The sequence below is a fragment of the Crocuta crocuta genome, unplaced genomic scaffold (genome assembly GCF_008692635.1).
Source record: "Crocuta crocuta isolate KB4526 unplaced genomic scaffold, BGI_CrCroc_1.0 scaffold68, whole genome shotgun sequence".
NCBI classification, from domain to species: domain Eukaryota; kingdom Metazoa; phylum Chordata; class Mammalia; order Carnivora; family Hyaenidae; genus Crocuta; species Crocuta crocuta.
In genome coordinates, this window is record NW_027532426.1 from 339,948 (window position 1) to 355,164 (window position 15,217).

The window sequence follows — 15,217 nt, forward strand, 5'->3', positions numbered from 1 at the left end:
GGCGCGGTGCATGGCGGCGACGTAGCCGCGGCCGCTGGGGTCGGCCAGGCGCATGCGCACCAGGGGCAGGAAGCGCTCCGTGCAGAAGTAGCGCAGCGCGGGACGCGGGTCGCGCAGCGCCGCGAGGAAGACCTGCGGCGGCGGGAGAAGGAGGCGCGTGATNCGGCTCCTACCTCGGTAACCTCCTCCGGGTCCTGCGCCGCCTCGCGTAAGATCCGCTCCAAATGGCGCTGGTAGCGGGAGAAGAGGTCGCGGGTCTCGGCGTCCGCGCCGTTCAGCGCTCCGCCCGGGCCGCCCTCCAGCTTATCCTGGAAGGCGGTGCGCACCGGGCCGCACTCGATGAGGCTCACGCTGCGGGCACAGAGCGGCGGGTGGGCGGGGGCGCGGCAAGCGGGACGTACCAGGCGGGCAGGGGGCGAGACGGGGTCTGCGCGTGGGCCTCGGGCCCGAGGTAACCAGAGCGTTTGAAAAGCGGCTTACTGCCGGAAAAGCCCCTCTCCCCCGCCACACACACAGCCATTTGGGGGTGTGAGAGAGACGTGCGTCAGAATCCTATCCTGGCAGGCTCCCCTCAGCTGTGTGATCTTGGGCAAGTCACGTAACCTCTCTGGGCCTCCGCTTCCCAGCTGGGTGGCGGAAGTGAGCTAACGAGTGCCAAGTGCCCAGTACTGCACCTGGCATACGACTGTGAGCCACAGTGGAGAGGAGCCAGGGAGAACGCCTGAGAGTGGCTCAAACAGGTCAAGGTGCTGGGGTTCCCAAAGTCAGGGTTCAGAGGGTGCTGGGGGCGGGGCGGTGACTCACTGGACCCCGAAGGGCGGCAGCAGAACCGCCAAACTCTCGCATAGACCTTCGATTGCGAACTTGCTGGCGCAGTAAACGGCGTTGAATGGCAACCCTTCCAGGAGAGATGAGGCTTTTGGAGGCGCATCTGGGATGGCATCCGCCCCGAGCCCACCGTGGCGCGTGGCATGGCACCAGGCCCCGCCCCTCCCGTTAGCTCTGCCCCATTCCACGCACCCATCAAGCCGCCGAAGCTCCCCGTCACCAATATGCGTCCCGAGCGGCGGCGCTTCATGTCCGGCAGGAAGGCCTGCAGTGTCCGCACCGTCCCTGCCACGTTCACGTCCAGCACAGACCCGACGGCGCCAGCCTCATGCGCCTCCAGCGGCCCGAGCAGGCCCCGGCCCGCATTACACACTGCGGGGAGAGAGGCAGAACGCCACCTGCCTCGCCTTCCTCCGACCCAGCCTGTCCCCTTGTGGTCCCGGGGCTCCAGGACATTTGGGTTTGGACACAGGGCAGGAAAGGCTCCTGCGCACACGTTTCGGGGAGACTCACCCAGCACGTCCACGCGGCCCTCGGTCACGCGTGCCCGAGCAGCGGCCACGGAATCTGCATCCCTCACGTCCAGCTGCAACGTCTCCAGGGAGCCAGGAGGGCACCCTCGGGACTGAGCCGCCTCCCACAGTGGGCCCTGCGCCCCCAGGTCCCGCAGCGTGGCATACACTGGAGGTTCAGGGAGAAGAAGAGGATCTGAATTCCCTGCTTACCCCCACCTGGGTCCCCTTGAACCAGCGATTGCTCCTTTCTCTCCTGTCCCAGCCCCTCATATACCTTTGAAGCTCCTGGAGGGGTCAGATGCCAGACGCAGGGCCAGGTGCAGGCCAATGCCGGAGGAGCAGCCGGTGATGAGCACCACCGTGCGGTCCATGGGGAGCCGGGCGCGTTTGGACAGGGGCAGGGGAATGCAAGGCTCAAGGCTCGGGTCGCTGAGCTTGAGAGCCCCTGCCTTGCCCCGCCTACGGGGTGCCCACCCCTTGTTGTGTCTCCAGCATAATCTCAAGGCTGAGCCCTCCCGCCAGTCTGGGACCTCCTCTCCCCACCATGTATCTCAGTCAAAGCAGAGATGAGGCCCCTGCTCGGAATACCCCTTCTTCCATTGCTGGTCAGAGGGAGGGCAAAGCTTTGCAAGCAGACGTGGACTCTCATGTGGGCAGTGAGTGCCCTGGGCGCATCTTCCCCTGTGTGTGCCTCTGTCCCACAGGAACAATGATAGGTTCAAAGTTTGCTGCTGAGGGTGTGAAAGCAAATGTTTTGGGGAGGGCCTTATCAGTTCCAAGGTCAGGTGTTAGTGTTACATATGGGGAGGCTGAGGCAAGGGGGCTGGGGGAAAGAGCGTCACACCAGTGTCCGTGCTGTAGTCCTGGGTCCTCCTGGGCATCTCGGTCGTGACATTTGGACAGACAGACCCAGGTGATTCACCAGTTTATTAAGTTGTATTAAAACAGTACTTTGAAAAAAAATAAAACAGTACTTTGATCCCACATTTGGGGTGGTAGAGAACAGCTCACCCCTCTCCACAGTTCCCATGCTTGATCCCCCAGCAGGTCTGGAGTTCCTTTGCCCAGGCCTGGGGCCCGCCTGGGATGCCTGTCCAGCTCCAGGCCCTGGTAACCTGCCCAGGCCTGGAATTTGGGAAGAACACTGCCCAGAGGGTGGTCAATCTGTCACAAGGAGCCAGCCACCAACCGGGGGTAATATCTGAGGAAGAGCTGCTTGGCCAGGTCCACAGTGTCTCCACGGGGCTGGCTAGGATACCTCTGTGTGCTCAGGACAAAGGTCTGCTCCAGCTGGAAGGCATTCTTGTCAAACTGGTGCTGTTGGAAGGGGATGCCTCGGACCAGGCTCTCGACCAGCATCTCCATGAAGAGCCGCCAGCGCGGGGTGTAGTAGTCGGCCACCAGCCCGGCCAGCTGCTTGTTAGCGTAATCCAGGATGTTGCCCTCCGGCCCCCACAGGGTCAGCTGGTAGCGGCTGTTCAGCTCATAGAAATGGGCCTCGGCCTCACTGATGGCCGCCGCCCGGGCCTGCTCCAGCCAGCTGCCCAGCAGGAAGCGGCTGTCACTGGCCAGCACTTTGTCCAGCGAGGGCAGAAGCTCATAGACCAGGATGCCCGCCGCCCTCAGCAGGGGAACCAGCTCCTTGTTCAGGTAGGCGGCCCTCGCCTCCCCATAGTACAAGCTGACCAGCTCCTGGGCCGCCTGGCGAGTGACGTCCAGCAGGTCGTAGCGGAAGGTGGGGCTGGTGGCCAGGGTGGGGGCGGCTGTCAGCAGCAGCCGCCAGGCCTCGAACACATCTGATCGATTGTACCAGACGGTGGTAAGCATCCGCAGGGACGGCCTCCTGACCAGAGGGCTCCGGTTGTGCCCGCTGCAGGCTTCACCGGAGCAGTTGTAGACACTCCTGAGCAGCAGCCTCCAGGCGGCCTCTGTGGTTCCGTGGGAGGCCCCATACCGACGGGCCGCAAAGCCAGCCACCCAGGCCTCCAGGTCTGCCACTGGGTCCTTCCGCCAGCCCAGCTCGGCCATGAGGGCATAGACCACTTCGTTCTGGCCAATGCCCTCCGGGACCATGCCTGTGCCTACCATGGTGGAATTGGGGAAGAGGCGGGCGGCGGCAGGACCTCGGTTCACGGCCTCCAGGGCCCCGAACAGACCGTGGTTGCCCCCAAAGTTATGCAGCATGCACCAGATGAAGGGCTGGCCCTGGAAGGAGGCTGTTCGGAGGTACACAGGCTGGCTCTCGGCAAACAGGTCCAGAACCAAGAGGCGGCCACGGGGCACTGCCCCCAGCACGGCTCTCACCTGGGCCGGCCCCCAGAACTCGGGCTGGTGCTGGAAAAGCCAGCCTTGGAGCAGCCACACGGCGTCAGGGTCCACTGTGGTGGGGGGAGGGGTGGGGAGACAGAAAAGAGGGCTGATGAGAGGACAGGGGGCAGGGGAACATTCACCCCATTCCACAGATGAGGAAACAGAGGTCCAGAGAGGTTAAATGACTCTACCACAGGACACTCCTTCCTCTGTCACCCCCAGCCCACGGGGCACAGCATCACACGCAGCCTTCCCATCTCCTCCTCCTCCCACTGACCTGTGCCACATGTCCCTGAGGGCGAGGGGGGAAACTCCCCTTTCCACCTCCCCCTGGAACCGAACCTGTGACCATGGCCTGGTAGACAGAGGCTGTGGCTGACGCAAGGTAGGAGGGCTCCGAGGAGGGGGGCTGCATCTCGTTGAAAGTGTCGGCCCCGTAGATGTGATCCGTGCCAAACTCTTTGGTCAGTTCCCGCAGGAAGAGGCTCCCAATGATAGGGAACAGAGGGTCTTCCGGAGCCAGGAGGAAGGAGCAGGAGTAGGAGCAGTTGAAGTGTCCCCAGCTGCCCAGCTGGGTGACATTGACCTGAGGGAACACCCTAGTAGCGGGGACAATCCAAACATTTACTGGAGGCCGATGTGGTATCCATCGCCAGCCTCACTAGCTTATCTGCAGTTCCTGGAACCCATCCCAGTTTCTCCGGCCTCTGTGCCTTTGCACATGCTGTGCCCTGTGGCCGGAGTCCTTTCCTCCTCCCTCCCTGCTTAACTAGCTGGTTACTCTTCAGCACCTCATCTGGAAAGCTGTGGTCTCTCGCCCTCCCACAGGCCGAAGCAAGCAACCTTCAGTTTTCGACATCTGGCCCAGTGCTGGCTCTGCACTGAGCCCTGGGTGGCCTACTTCCCCAGGCAAGAGCAGGCTAGACAGAGAAGTGTGGGCCCATGTATGTTCCCGTCCTTATCCCTGCGCTGTCTCCCCCTGCCGACCTGTCACCCAGCAGGGGGAGACCGCAGTGTACCTTTGTCGCTGCCTCCTAGCGCCCAGCACAGAGCCTTGTCTGACCAATGTTTGCTGACTGTATGAACGAGGCTCTTGCAACCCAGCCAGGAGGTGAAGGGGTGTCCAGTAAGGCCAGTAGAGTGCGCTAAGCCCTGTGACAGTCGTGGGAACCAGGCTGTCATGGGCATGGAGGAGGTGGTAACCAATGCTTGGGGCCCCAGCAGGGCTACCCAAAGGACAGGAGGTCTCAGCTGGACCCTGAAGAATTTTCCAGTCACAGCAGAGAAAGAGGTGGTAGTACAGAGGAGCAGAAAGGACAGAGAAGACTGCCGCACAGCAAGTGTCACTAAATAAGAGTGCCATCTGGAAAGACTCATATATTTTACAAGTAAGGAAACGGAAGCACAGAAGCAGTCATGTAACAGGAGTCCAAGTTCATGTTGCTAGTCCGTAGCAGAGCCAGGAATCAAGCCCAGGCCTACATCCAGAGCTTCAGTTTTTCTCTAAATCACATCTTGCAGGGGAAAAGGGATTTCCTTTCTGAGCTGAGTGGGGGGTGGGGTGGGGGGAAGGGAACCTTACCTGGTGATAGCCTTGGGGACGTGTCCTGCGAATGCAGGCAACACTGGGGTCATGCCGAAGGAGCGCATCCGGTCCAGGATCCGGTGCTGGGGGGAACAGACGGGGAGCTGGTGGGCAAGGCCCTGAGGCGGGAGATCCTTACCACCACCGCCCCCCCAGCCCCGGGGCACAGAGTTCCCTTCAAGGCCGTTAAGAGCCCCAAGGCTGGCCAAAGACCAGCCTCCTTGGCCCAGGACTCTCTAGCACTTTCCAATTCGGCCCCCTTTCCTTCCCCGTCCTTTTACCTGTAGGTAAAGCTGTTTGAGGTGCCAGGAGCGGGGCAGGGGGCCACCCCAGGTGTGCAGGTTGCCCATGCGCGCCCAGGCCAGGAAGGCAGGGCCAGTGAAGTACTCATCGATCTCTGACTGGGTCAGGCCCAAGGCCAGGTACACCTGAGGAGGAGGGCGATCCCCACACGTAAGTACATGTAAATACATTCATCTCCATTCATCGATTCATTCATTTAACAAACACTCTTTCATCTCTTCCCTGTGCTGAGCCCTAGAGTTACTAAGACAAAAAGTGACCCTTGGCAGGAGCCCGGGGTCCAAGAGAAACAGACCCGTGAACAGGTGAATTTACTAATCTGTCAGCCTTGTCGCAAGGGCGAAATGAGGCACAAAGGGGCTCTCTCCAAAGTGGGGGAGGGGCCTTAGGAGGCTTCATGGAACAAGGCTGGCTAGAGTGATGGGTGAGGCCAGCTCCCCAGGGAGCCCTCAGGGCCCCTGAAGGCCCCAGGCCGAGGAGAGCCTGAAGGTGACAGGAGCCCCTGTCGGGACAGCAGCAGGTCTCCACCAGACTTGCACCTCAGAAAGGACATGGCTGGAATTTAAGAGCCAGGAGTCCTGTTCAGTGGCTCTTGTGGGGGGGGGGGAGCACCCAGGGAGAGGGGCAAGAGCCTGAACTGGGGCCATGAATCAGGATAAAGAGGATGAGGCAGATCAAGAGCTGCTGATGAGACAGAATCCAGGGAAGGAGCAGCCTGACCGGCTGTGGGGGTGGGGAGAGAGGGGAGCCCGGCTTCTGAAAGTGTTTCTAGGGGGATGCCGGGCTCCAGCCCTCCACAAGCGCTCCTGTGTTTGGCTCGGCAACAGAAGCCTGTTTCCAGATGGCTAGGGCCATCGTGCACGCCACAGATACTTCTCAAGTCGTTAGTCTGTGTACCAGACGCTGGGCTGGGGGGAGGCAGGGACACAGGGGGAAGGAGGATGTGGTGGGCACGCACCCGCTGCCAGACGGCCTCCTGGCCGCTCCAGGCCAGTGCCAGGTTGATGCCATTCAGTGCCATCCAGTCCAGCTCCTTCTCCCAGCGGGCCCAGCCCCACCACACGAAGGAGTAGCTGTGCGTGCACACGTTCTGGTAATAGCGGTACCTGCAGGCAGGGGCATGAGCTGCGGCATGTCCCTGGGGGCGCAGGGGATGCCCCCCACTCCCACCCCAGATCTAGCCCAGAGGGGAGGTGTCCCAAGTGCAGCCCCTCCGCTGCTTCACTCTAGGACCCACCCGAGGTAGAGTTGAGACTCAGTACCCTCAGTACAGGAGGGGAGGGAGACTCGGGTGACAAGGTGACCAAAGTAAAGCCATTTGGTTTTAGGATGACCCTTAACCTAAAAGTCAGCAGGCCGTTAAAAAGAGTCACAAGTTCCCACTCATGGAAAACCACAAGACCCCACTCCCTCCCGCAGTAAAAGTCACAAACGCCGGACATTCTTAAAACTGCTCCCTGTGGGTAAATCCACAACCCAGTCACAACCCTAAAACAATGGAAAAGCTAACCACCCAGTGTAAAGGTTAAATCCTAAGTTAAAGAGTAAGCCTCTCCCTATATGGAGAGCTAATCTAAAAAGCTTACAAAACCCTTCGTTAGAAGCAAAGGGGTGGGTGTTCTCTTCCTCATCTGGGAGGAGAGATCCCTACTTTGTAAAGTAGCACCTTACTTACTTCTAGGCTTAATAAGTCTTTGTCCCGTTCTCTAAACGGCTTGCTCTTGAATCTTCCTCCCAGAAAGCCGAGAACTTTCTTGGCGAGGGTCCTGAGACCCTCCCATTTGGGACCTCGGACTGTCTGGTATCAGTATGGGAGCTTCCTAGGTGCCCCGCACCTGTAGCCAGGCAGGTAGCTGGGAGAGCACATTTGACTCTTCTAGAGCCCCCTTCGGCACAGTGTTTAAGTGTCTATGGAGACACTGGCCCCTCTCCTGGAATTAGGGGGATGTGTGTCCCTCTCCCCACAGTCCACAGATGAGTGAACACACCACCTCCCTGCCGTGGGACAAGTGCCAGAGCGGAAGCTGTGAGGGGGTGGGTGCCATTCCTCTGTGGTGCATCTGCTAAGAGAAGGTGGGGAGGGAAATGAATAACATTTTTGGTCAGTAATTAATGCACCACAAATTCTACGCCCGTCACTGTGCAAACCCTCACAACCAACACTGCGGGTAGATGTCATTATTTCCATTTTTCAGATGAGCCAGCGAGGCTCTGAGAGGCCAAGTGACTTGTTCAAGGACACACAGCTTTTAGAGGCAGAGCCTCTGGGATCCGAAGCCAGAGTTGTGCGACCCTAAGGCCACCGCCACATCCAGCTCAGTCGCTGCGGTAGCGACCAGGCGAGCGCCCGGGTGGGGCGGAGACTCGGCGACGGGTGGGGCGGGGACTCGACGAGGGGCGGAGCCCCAGGGCGGAAGGCAGGTGTCTGCAGCCGCGGGGGGCGTGGAGCCCGCTGAACGGGCGGGCCCCCTACCTGTTGGGCGTGGCCTCGGTCAGCTCCTCGGGCACTACGGGCAGCGGCTCCGGCAGGCGCAGCTGAGAGCCCGACCAGGCCACGTGGCAGCCGCAGAAGTCGCGCAGGTNCCCGGCCGAACCTCCCGCGGCGGTCAGGAGCAGAAAGCCCAGGACCGCGGCCGTAGCCGCCGCCTCCATGGTCTGGCGGTTTCAGGCCGGCTGCGGCCCCGCGGGCTATCAATTGGGACTGGAGACTAGGGGCGGGACGGCCCGCCGTCCAATCAGCCCCTGGGCCTCAGGCCACGTGGCACAGAAATTAATGCACCAGCAGCCTCGGAAGGGAGTGCGCTTCCGGGCCCCGGACCAGCTCCCGGAGGGTGTCTTCTGACCGCACGCGGTGCGGGAGCGCGTGACCCCAGTGTCATCAAAAGCCCGGGATGTGACCCGCTGCCCTCCACAAGCGCCAAGGCGCCCTTGTACCTGAAGAGCTTTCACATGCGATTCACTGTCCTTCCATCCAGGCAACCTTCCACAACGGATATTTTTATGTGGAGTTTTATTTTGTACCAGGCACTGCCACCCTTCTCTAGGGAGGACCTAGAAACCAAATACTTACATAAATAAAGATTGCAATTATAGTTGTGGTGCTGTGAGGAAATACAAAGGGACCTGGCCTAAAGCTTCCACACTTGATCTTAGACAAAAGGCCCAGAAGTGATTTGGCCTAAAGCTTCTATTTTTTTTTTTTATGTTTTATTTATTTCAGAGAGAGAGATTGAGACTGTGAGCAAGGGAGAGTCAGAGAGAGGAAAATACAGAATCTGAAACAGGCTCCATGCTCTGAGCTGGCTGTCAGCACAGAGCCCGACGTGGGGCTCAAACCTACAAACCATGAGATCATGACCTGAGCTGAAGTCGGCTGCTTAACTGACTGAGCCACCCAGGCGCCCCTCGGCCTAAGGCTTCTAAAAGGAAGTGACATTTAATGTGAGTTACATTGGAATTGCCTAGGAAAAGAGGGAGGAGAGAACATTCTGGGCAGAGAAAATGTATATATGCAGACCAGAAGGGTAAAGAAAGCTGGGCAGATTTGAGGAACTAAAAATTCAGGAAGTTGGAGGAGAGATGGGTCATGTGAGCCTGGTCTGGCCGCGGTGGGGCAGGGCCCCGTAGGCATGTTAAGGGCTCTCCATTTGATCCTTAAAGGGCAGCCGCAGCAGGACAGGTCAAGAGTTGCCTTCATTTTAGATACTGGGAAACTGAAGCCAGAGAGAGGATGTGACTCGGACAAGATCAGTAACCTGTACGAGAGCACGTCTATGACTAGAACCCGGACCTCCTAACTCCCAGGCCAGTGTTCTTGCCACCGTTCCCAAATGATGCAACTTTTCAGGCTGCCTGCCCGGGCAGGGTGGGGTTTGGCGGGGCTGTGTGCTGGCAGGTAGAGATGGGGCCTTTAGGAGGACCACACTTTCTGAGAAGAGTCCGGGTCCTTTCGGAGGCAGATGTAGGTTTTTCCAGATTGTCAGGCCTGATGAAGCTGTTTAGAGAAAGGGGAGGGGTCAGAGGAGAGTTAGCAGTCCAGAGAATCCAGAGCCCAGAAGAGACCATGGGAGTCCACTGAGCTTGCCCTGTTTCTCTGCCCCGTGCCCGGGCCCAGGCACAAGCTGCAGTCCCCTGCCTCGTTCCCAGCTCAGCCAGCGGCCTCCGCAGGAGGTGCAGCCCTGCTGCCAGTCAGTTCCTGGTATCAGGAGGTTCTCACCCTATGCCAGGGAGCAGCTCCAAAACCAGCCCAGAGAGATGTGCCCTCATGGCGCCATAGCTATAGCCCCAGGGGCCCCTCTCCGCTTCCCTCCAGAAACACCCCCTCCCCGCCATTTTCCCTCCAAACACTCCTTGCTCTGGATAAGACTTGTCAGATTCTCCTCCCAGAACGTGTTTTACCAGCATTTCTAGATCTTAGGGAACACAGGAGTTGGGGGAGTTGGGCCGCAGGTCGTCAGGATTCAGCGCGCCTCGTATGGGGTCTGGGTTCATCTCCAGTGGTGGGGGTTGCTGGCAATGGCCAAAGGTGAGGGACCACGTGCAGGGGGGTGGTGAGCACATTCAAAGCCTGGGCTCACGGATGCTGCTAGGAACTTCATTGGTTATGGTGGACACGTCACACTGTCTCTGCTCATCTTCTTCACTAGGCTGGGAACTCTCAGAGGACAGTAGGGGGCTGGATGAAGAAATTACGGTACATCAATTGGATGAAATAGCAAGCATTTGCTTTAAAAAAAAAGGATGAGGAAGACGTGTGGTGTTGATTCAGAATGTTCTGCAAACTATACATATATATATGTATACATATACTGTACATATATAGTTCTATCTGTAGTTTAAATATAGTGGGTATAACGGACTCCCATTTGTGTTTTATTTTATTGTTATTTTTTCCAGCTTTTATTTTTTTTAATTTTTAGATATTTATTTATTTTGAAAGAGAAACAGAGAGCAAGCAGGGGAGGGACAGAGAGAGAGGGAGACACAGAATCTGAAGCAGGATCCAGGCTCTGTCTGAGCTGTCAGCACAAAGCCTGACGTGGGGCTCGAACCCACGAACTATGAGATCATGACCTGAGCTGAAGTCAAACACTTAACCCACTAAGCCACCCAGGCGCCCCTAAACATTTTTTTAAATGTTTATTTTTGAGACAGAGAGTGCACGCGTACAAGTTGGGGAGGGGCAAAGAGAGAGACACAGAGTCCAAAGCAGAATCCAAGCTCTGAGCTGTCAGCACAGAGCCTGATATGGGGCTCAAACTGAGGAACTGTGAGATCATGACCTGACCCAAAGTTGGATACTTCACTGACTGAGCTACCCAGGCACCCCAACTTTTTTTAAATGTTTATTTATTTATTTTGAGAGGTAGAAAGTGTGCAAGTGTGAGCAGGGGAGGGGCCAAGAGAGGAGGGAGAGAGAAAATCCCAAGTAGACTCACACTGTCAGTCCAGAGCCCAACGTGGGGCTTCATCCCACAAACAGTGAGATCATGACCCCAGTCAAAACCAAGAGTCTGATGCTTAACTGACTGTGCCACCCAGGCACCCCTATTTTTTTTTTTCAGCTTTTAGAATCTGAAGGATCACCTGCATGGCTCAGCTTGTTAAGCTTCTGACTTCGGCTCAGGTCATGATCTCACTCCTTGTGGTTTCAAGCCCCGTGTCCAGTTCTGTGGACACCTCAGAGCCTGGAGCCTGCTTTGGATTCTGTATCTCCCTCTCTCTCTCTCTCTGACCCAACCCTGCTCACGTTCTGTCTTTCTCTCTCTCTTGCTTTCAAAAATAAACATTTTTTAAAATTAAAAAAAAAGAAACTTTATTTTCCGTCAACCTTCTTTCCTTTTTGTTTGCCTTTGTGGAAGAGCAGCTCAAGACCACTCAGTGGTTGTTCCTATCCATTCAGTGGCTTGAGCAGTGGAAGCCGCAGACCAGTTTTCAGTGGGGGGACTGAGCACCCCAGTCTTCGGCAGGAAACTGCTGCAAAGGCACAGAGCGCACCTGCCCGCCTTCAGACCAGTCTGCAACTTGGAGTTGAGTAGCGGTGAACTCAGGAGCTGGAGCCGTCCATTCCCCCTGAAACTCCTCCTTGGCCACAGCCTTTCCAGCAGCGGCCTGCCCTTCCTTTTCAATCTCTTCAGGGTCTGTGCAGAAGCAGAGACCAAGCGTGACTTCCCATGGGTCCCAGGAATTGATGCCACTCACATGCAGAACTTCCCAGGCCGGCATCCACCACGTCAGACCCACCGAGTGAGCTCCTTTGTTGTCGCGAGGGAGGGCGATGTCCCCATAGTGCAGAGTCTGTGTTACACAGAACGATGGTAGGCAGGTTAACATAAGACGCCTCTGAGAGAGGCTGGTGGTCAGCCCTGGGATTCGTAACCACCACAAGTGTTGGCTCTGGGGAGGCTGCCTGGATCTGGGTAGGGAAGGTTCCAGGAGCAAAGTGGCCAGCAACAGGGGTGGCTCCTTCAGCACTCTTCGGCACAGCTCGATGGCCAGTGCTCCTGGATGATAGGACGCTCACATCGGCTCGGTTTTCAATGGCAACAACGGCATGAGCTGCCGGCAGAAATTTCTTCCAGGTTCTCTTCAGATTTATGATATAGATACCATCCCTTTTCCTTCTGTAGATGTACTGTTCCATTTGGAAGTCAGCATTGGGGCCACTTAAGTGGGTTCCTGCTGCAAGAAGTTTGAGGTCATCCTCCTTCATTTGCGGGACATAAAGGGCTCCGGACATGGTGAAATTTCCCTTTATGTTACGACAGGGACGCGAAAAAAAAATATTTTTGCCCATATGGACCCCTCCCTGGGTATCCTGGAAATCTCCCATTTGTGCAAAAAACGAAAGGGGCGCCTGGGTGGCTCAGTCTGTTAAGCGTTGGACTCTTGATTTCGGCTCAGGTCATGATCTCACAGTTTGTGGGTTTGAGCCCTGCATTGGGCTCTGTGCTGACAGTGTGGAACTTGCTTGGGATTCTCTCTCTCTGTCCCTCCTCCCACTTGCACTCTATCTCTCAAAATAAATATTTAATAAGCCAGGTAAACAATGGGTTGCTTTGGGTGGGGCACTAGGCGTCTCAGGGTGGGAGGAGTTTTATAACAGGGCCTTTTGTACTGTCTGATCATTTTACCACGACACATTTTATTTTTCCATCAATGTGCATGGATCAAGTGAGAGGTGCTCTCCGCTCTCCATCTGTCTTCCCCCTTTGTTCCTGGCCAGCCTGACCTTCTGCCTATGCACCCCAGAACACCTCCAGGCTCACTTATCACTTTCTGCCTATCTGTCACAGCCTTCAGGATCCCACCCACCTCACGGGTGAGGAGGAATGGGTCCTTCCTTATCTTGCCACCAGGGGACAGCCCACACCCAGGTCATACGTGCCTGGGGAGCTGGGAGAGCGGGCAAGTCATTGAGAGTCCGAGGAGAGCTCCGATGCCCCTTCCATACAGGGCTCCTGGGGGCGGAAAGAGGCGCAGTCCTACACAGACCCCCAGTGAAGGACAGGACGGAGAGTGGGATCCTGAAAACGGCGGTGACATTGTCCCCTAGCTGTACAACACCAAGCTGGCCCATAACCACTCTCTCCCACACTTGTTCCACAACCTCAAGATGAGGAGCATTCCCTGCACAAAGCACAGACTCCCCCAGCAGACATCTGGGGTCCAGGGATTCCTCAAGAAGGGAACCAGGATACAGGGCATGTCCCCTCCCATACCCGAGGGCTCCCGGGATTTCCCACACCCTCCATGGCTCACGTCCTGGTCAGTCCATCTTTCGCCGGCTGGGCTGGAGGCGGCGCAAGGCCGGGAGATCCCAGCAGTTCCGCTCAATGACCTGCCAGCTCAGGTCTTTTCCGCCGGACAAGGGACACATTTTTCCCTGGGGAAGCCCTAGGTCTCCCGGTCCCTGCCCCATTTTATTGTTAGGTACCAGAAAGTTCACCAAGTTAAAGTGCAATTCAACGTGGTTTGTTTTTAGAAAACTCACAGTTGTGCAACCATCGCTATCGTCTAATTTCACATTTTCATTATTCCCCACAAGAAATGCTGCACCCCTTAGCTGTCACCCCCATTTTAATCCGGCCCCAGCCTCATCCTTGGCTAGCCCATCCACTGTCTGTCTCTACAGACTTTCCCATTCTAGGCATTTCACACAAACGGAATCACCCATTACGTGGCCATGTGTCTGGCTTCCCAGCATAATGCTCTTGAGGTCCATCCATGTTGCGGCACATGGGTCAGTACTCCGTTCCTTTTCACTGTGGAACAAGGCCTTGTGTGTGGATGTGCCACGTTCTGTTCAGCCATTCGCCAGCGGATGGACATCTGGGTGGCTTCCGTTTTGGAGCAATGAACCAGTGCCACTATGCAGACTTGTGCCCCAGTCTGAGTGCATCCCCCCCACCTTTTTCTTGGGTAGAGATGTAGAAGCCGAGTTGTTGGCTCTTATGTTAATTCTATGTCTAACATTTTGAGGAAATGCCACACTGCTTTCTGAAGGAGCCGTACCATTTTCCACCCCTCCGCTGTTTCCAGTTCCTCCACATCCTTGTCCACACTTGTCCACCTTTCACGGCAGGTCTGATGTGGCAGATGCCCTGGTGGTTTTGATCTGCGTTTCCCTAATGGTGCCAAGCATCTTTTGCCAGCTTATTGCTCGTGTTTTCTTCCTAGAAATGCCTATTCGAATCCTTTCATTTTTTTATATTAATAAATATTTTTTTACTTTTTATCTTTTAAGATTTTGCTTTAAGTTTATTTATTTTGAGAGACAGAGAGCACAAGTGGGGGAGGCGCAGAGAGAGGGAGAATCCTGTCAGCGCAGAGCCTGACGAGCAAACTCAAAAAATTGCGAGATCGTGACTTGAGCTGAAATCACCAAAATCAAGAGTCGGATGCTTAACTGACTGAGCCTGCCAGGTGCCCCTAAGACTTAATTTTTAAGTAATCTCTACACCCAACGTGGGGCTGGAACTCATGACCCCAAGATCAAGAGTCACATGCTCTTCCCACTGAGCCAGCCAGGTGCCCCTAATTTTTTAAACCTTTTATTTATTTTTTATTTTTATTTTTTAATTTATTTTTGAGACAGAGAGAGAACACGAGTGGGGGAGGGACAAAGAGAGAGGGAGACACAGAATCCGAAACAGGCTTCAGGCTCTGAGCTGTCAGCACAGAACCCGATGCGGGGCTCGAACCCACGAACCGTGAGATAATGACCTGAGCTGAAGTCGGACGCTTAACCGACTGAGCCACCCAGGCGCCCCTTTTTTAAACCTTTTAAACGAAGGTATTTTTGTCTTTATGACTGAACTATGAAGGTTCTTCACATATTCCAGATACACGTCCCTTATGAGGTAGGACCTGCACTTCCTCCCAGGGTGAGGGCTGTCTGGATTCTGTCCTTTAAAGCACAAAAGCTTGTCAGACTAAAGCCCGTATCTTCTTTTTATCGGTTTGCTTTCGGGGTCTACTAAAAATCATCGCCTAAGTTAAGGTCATGAGGACATTTTCCTTTAATCTCCCCTAGGAGTTTTGGTTTTAACTCTTACATTTGGGTCTATGACCCACTTTGAGTTAACGTACATACGTAGTGTGGGGGTTCAAGGCCAAAGCTGTTCTTTTGCACGTGGATACCCAGTTGTACAAACACTACTTGCTGCAGACTGTT

At 56.0% G+C, this 15,217-nt stretch overlaps 2 protein-coding genes and 1 pseudogene across 2 annotated transcripts in view; all 3 read right to left on the minus strand.

Annotated features, from left to right (window-relative positions):
- Window positions 1–2,159, minus strand: part of HSD17B1 (hydroxysteroid 17-beta dehydrogenase 1) — a 2,430-nt gene extending 271 nt beyond the window's left edge. The window contains exons 1-6 of the mRNA XM_077779127.1: window positions 1,618–2,159; window positions 1,342–1,509; window positions 1,021–1,200; window positions 805–898; window positions 174–351; window positions 4–132 (exon numbers count right to left, since the gene is read on the minus strand). Coding sequence (XP_077635253.1) covers window positions 4–132; window positions 174–351; window positions 805–898; window positions 1,021–1,200; window positions 1,342–1,509; window positions 1,618–1,714 — 846 coding nt within the window. The 5' untranslated portion in view covers window positions 1,715–2,159. The remainder of the gene's footprint in view (window positions 1–3; window positions 133–173; window positions 352–804; window positions 899–1,020; window positions 1,201–1,341; window positions 1,510–1,617) is intronic.
- Window positions 2,160–2,257: 98 nt separating this feature from the next.
- Window positions 2,258–8,193, minus strand: NAGLU (N-acetyl-alpha-glucosaminidase). The gene is made up of 6 exons (XM_077779128.1): window positions 8,015–8,193; window positions 6,500–6,647; window positions 5,520–5,666; window positions 5,236–5,321; window positions 3,996–4,252; window positions 2,258–3,721 (listed from the first exon to the last, which is right to left on the minus strand). Exons 1-6 carry the CDS (start codon window positions 8,191–8,193, stop codon window positions 2,511–2,513), a joined length of 2,028 nt encoding a protein of 675 aa, XP_077635254.1. The 3' UTR covers window positions 2,258–2,510.
- A 3,178-nt stretch (window positions 8,194–11,371) lies between these two features.
- Window positions 11,372–12,280, minus strand: LOC144244069 (small ribosomal subunit protein uS2 pseudogene; annotated as a pseudogene).
- Window positions 12,281–15,217: the final 2,937 nt, after the last annotated feature.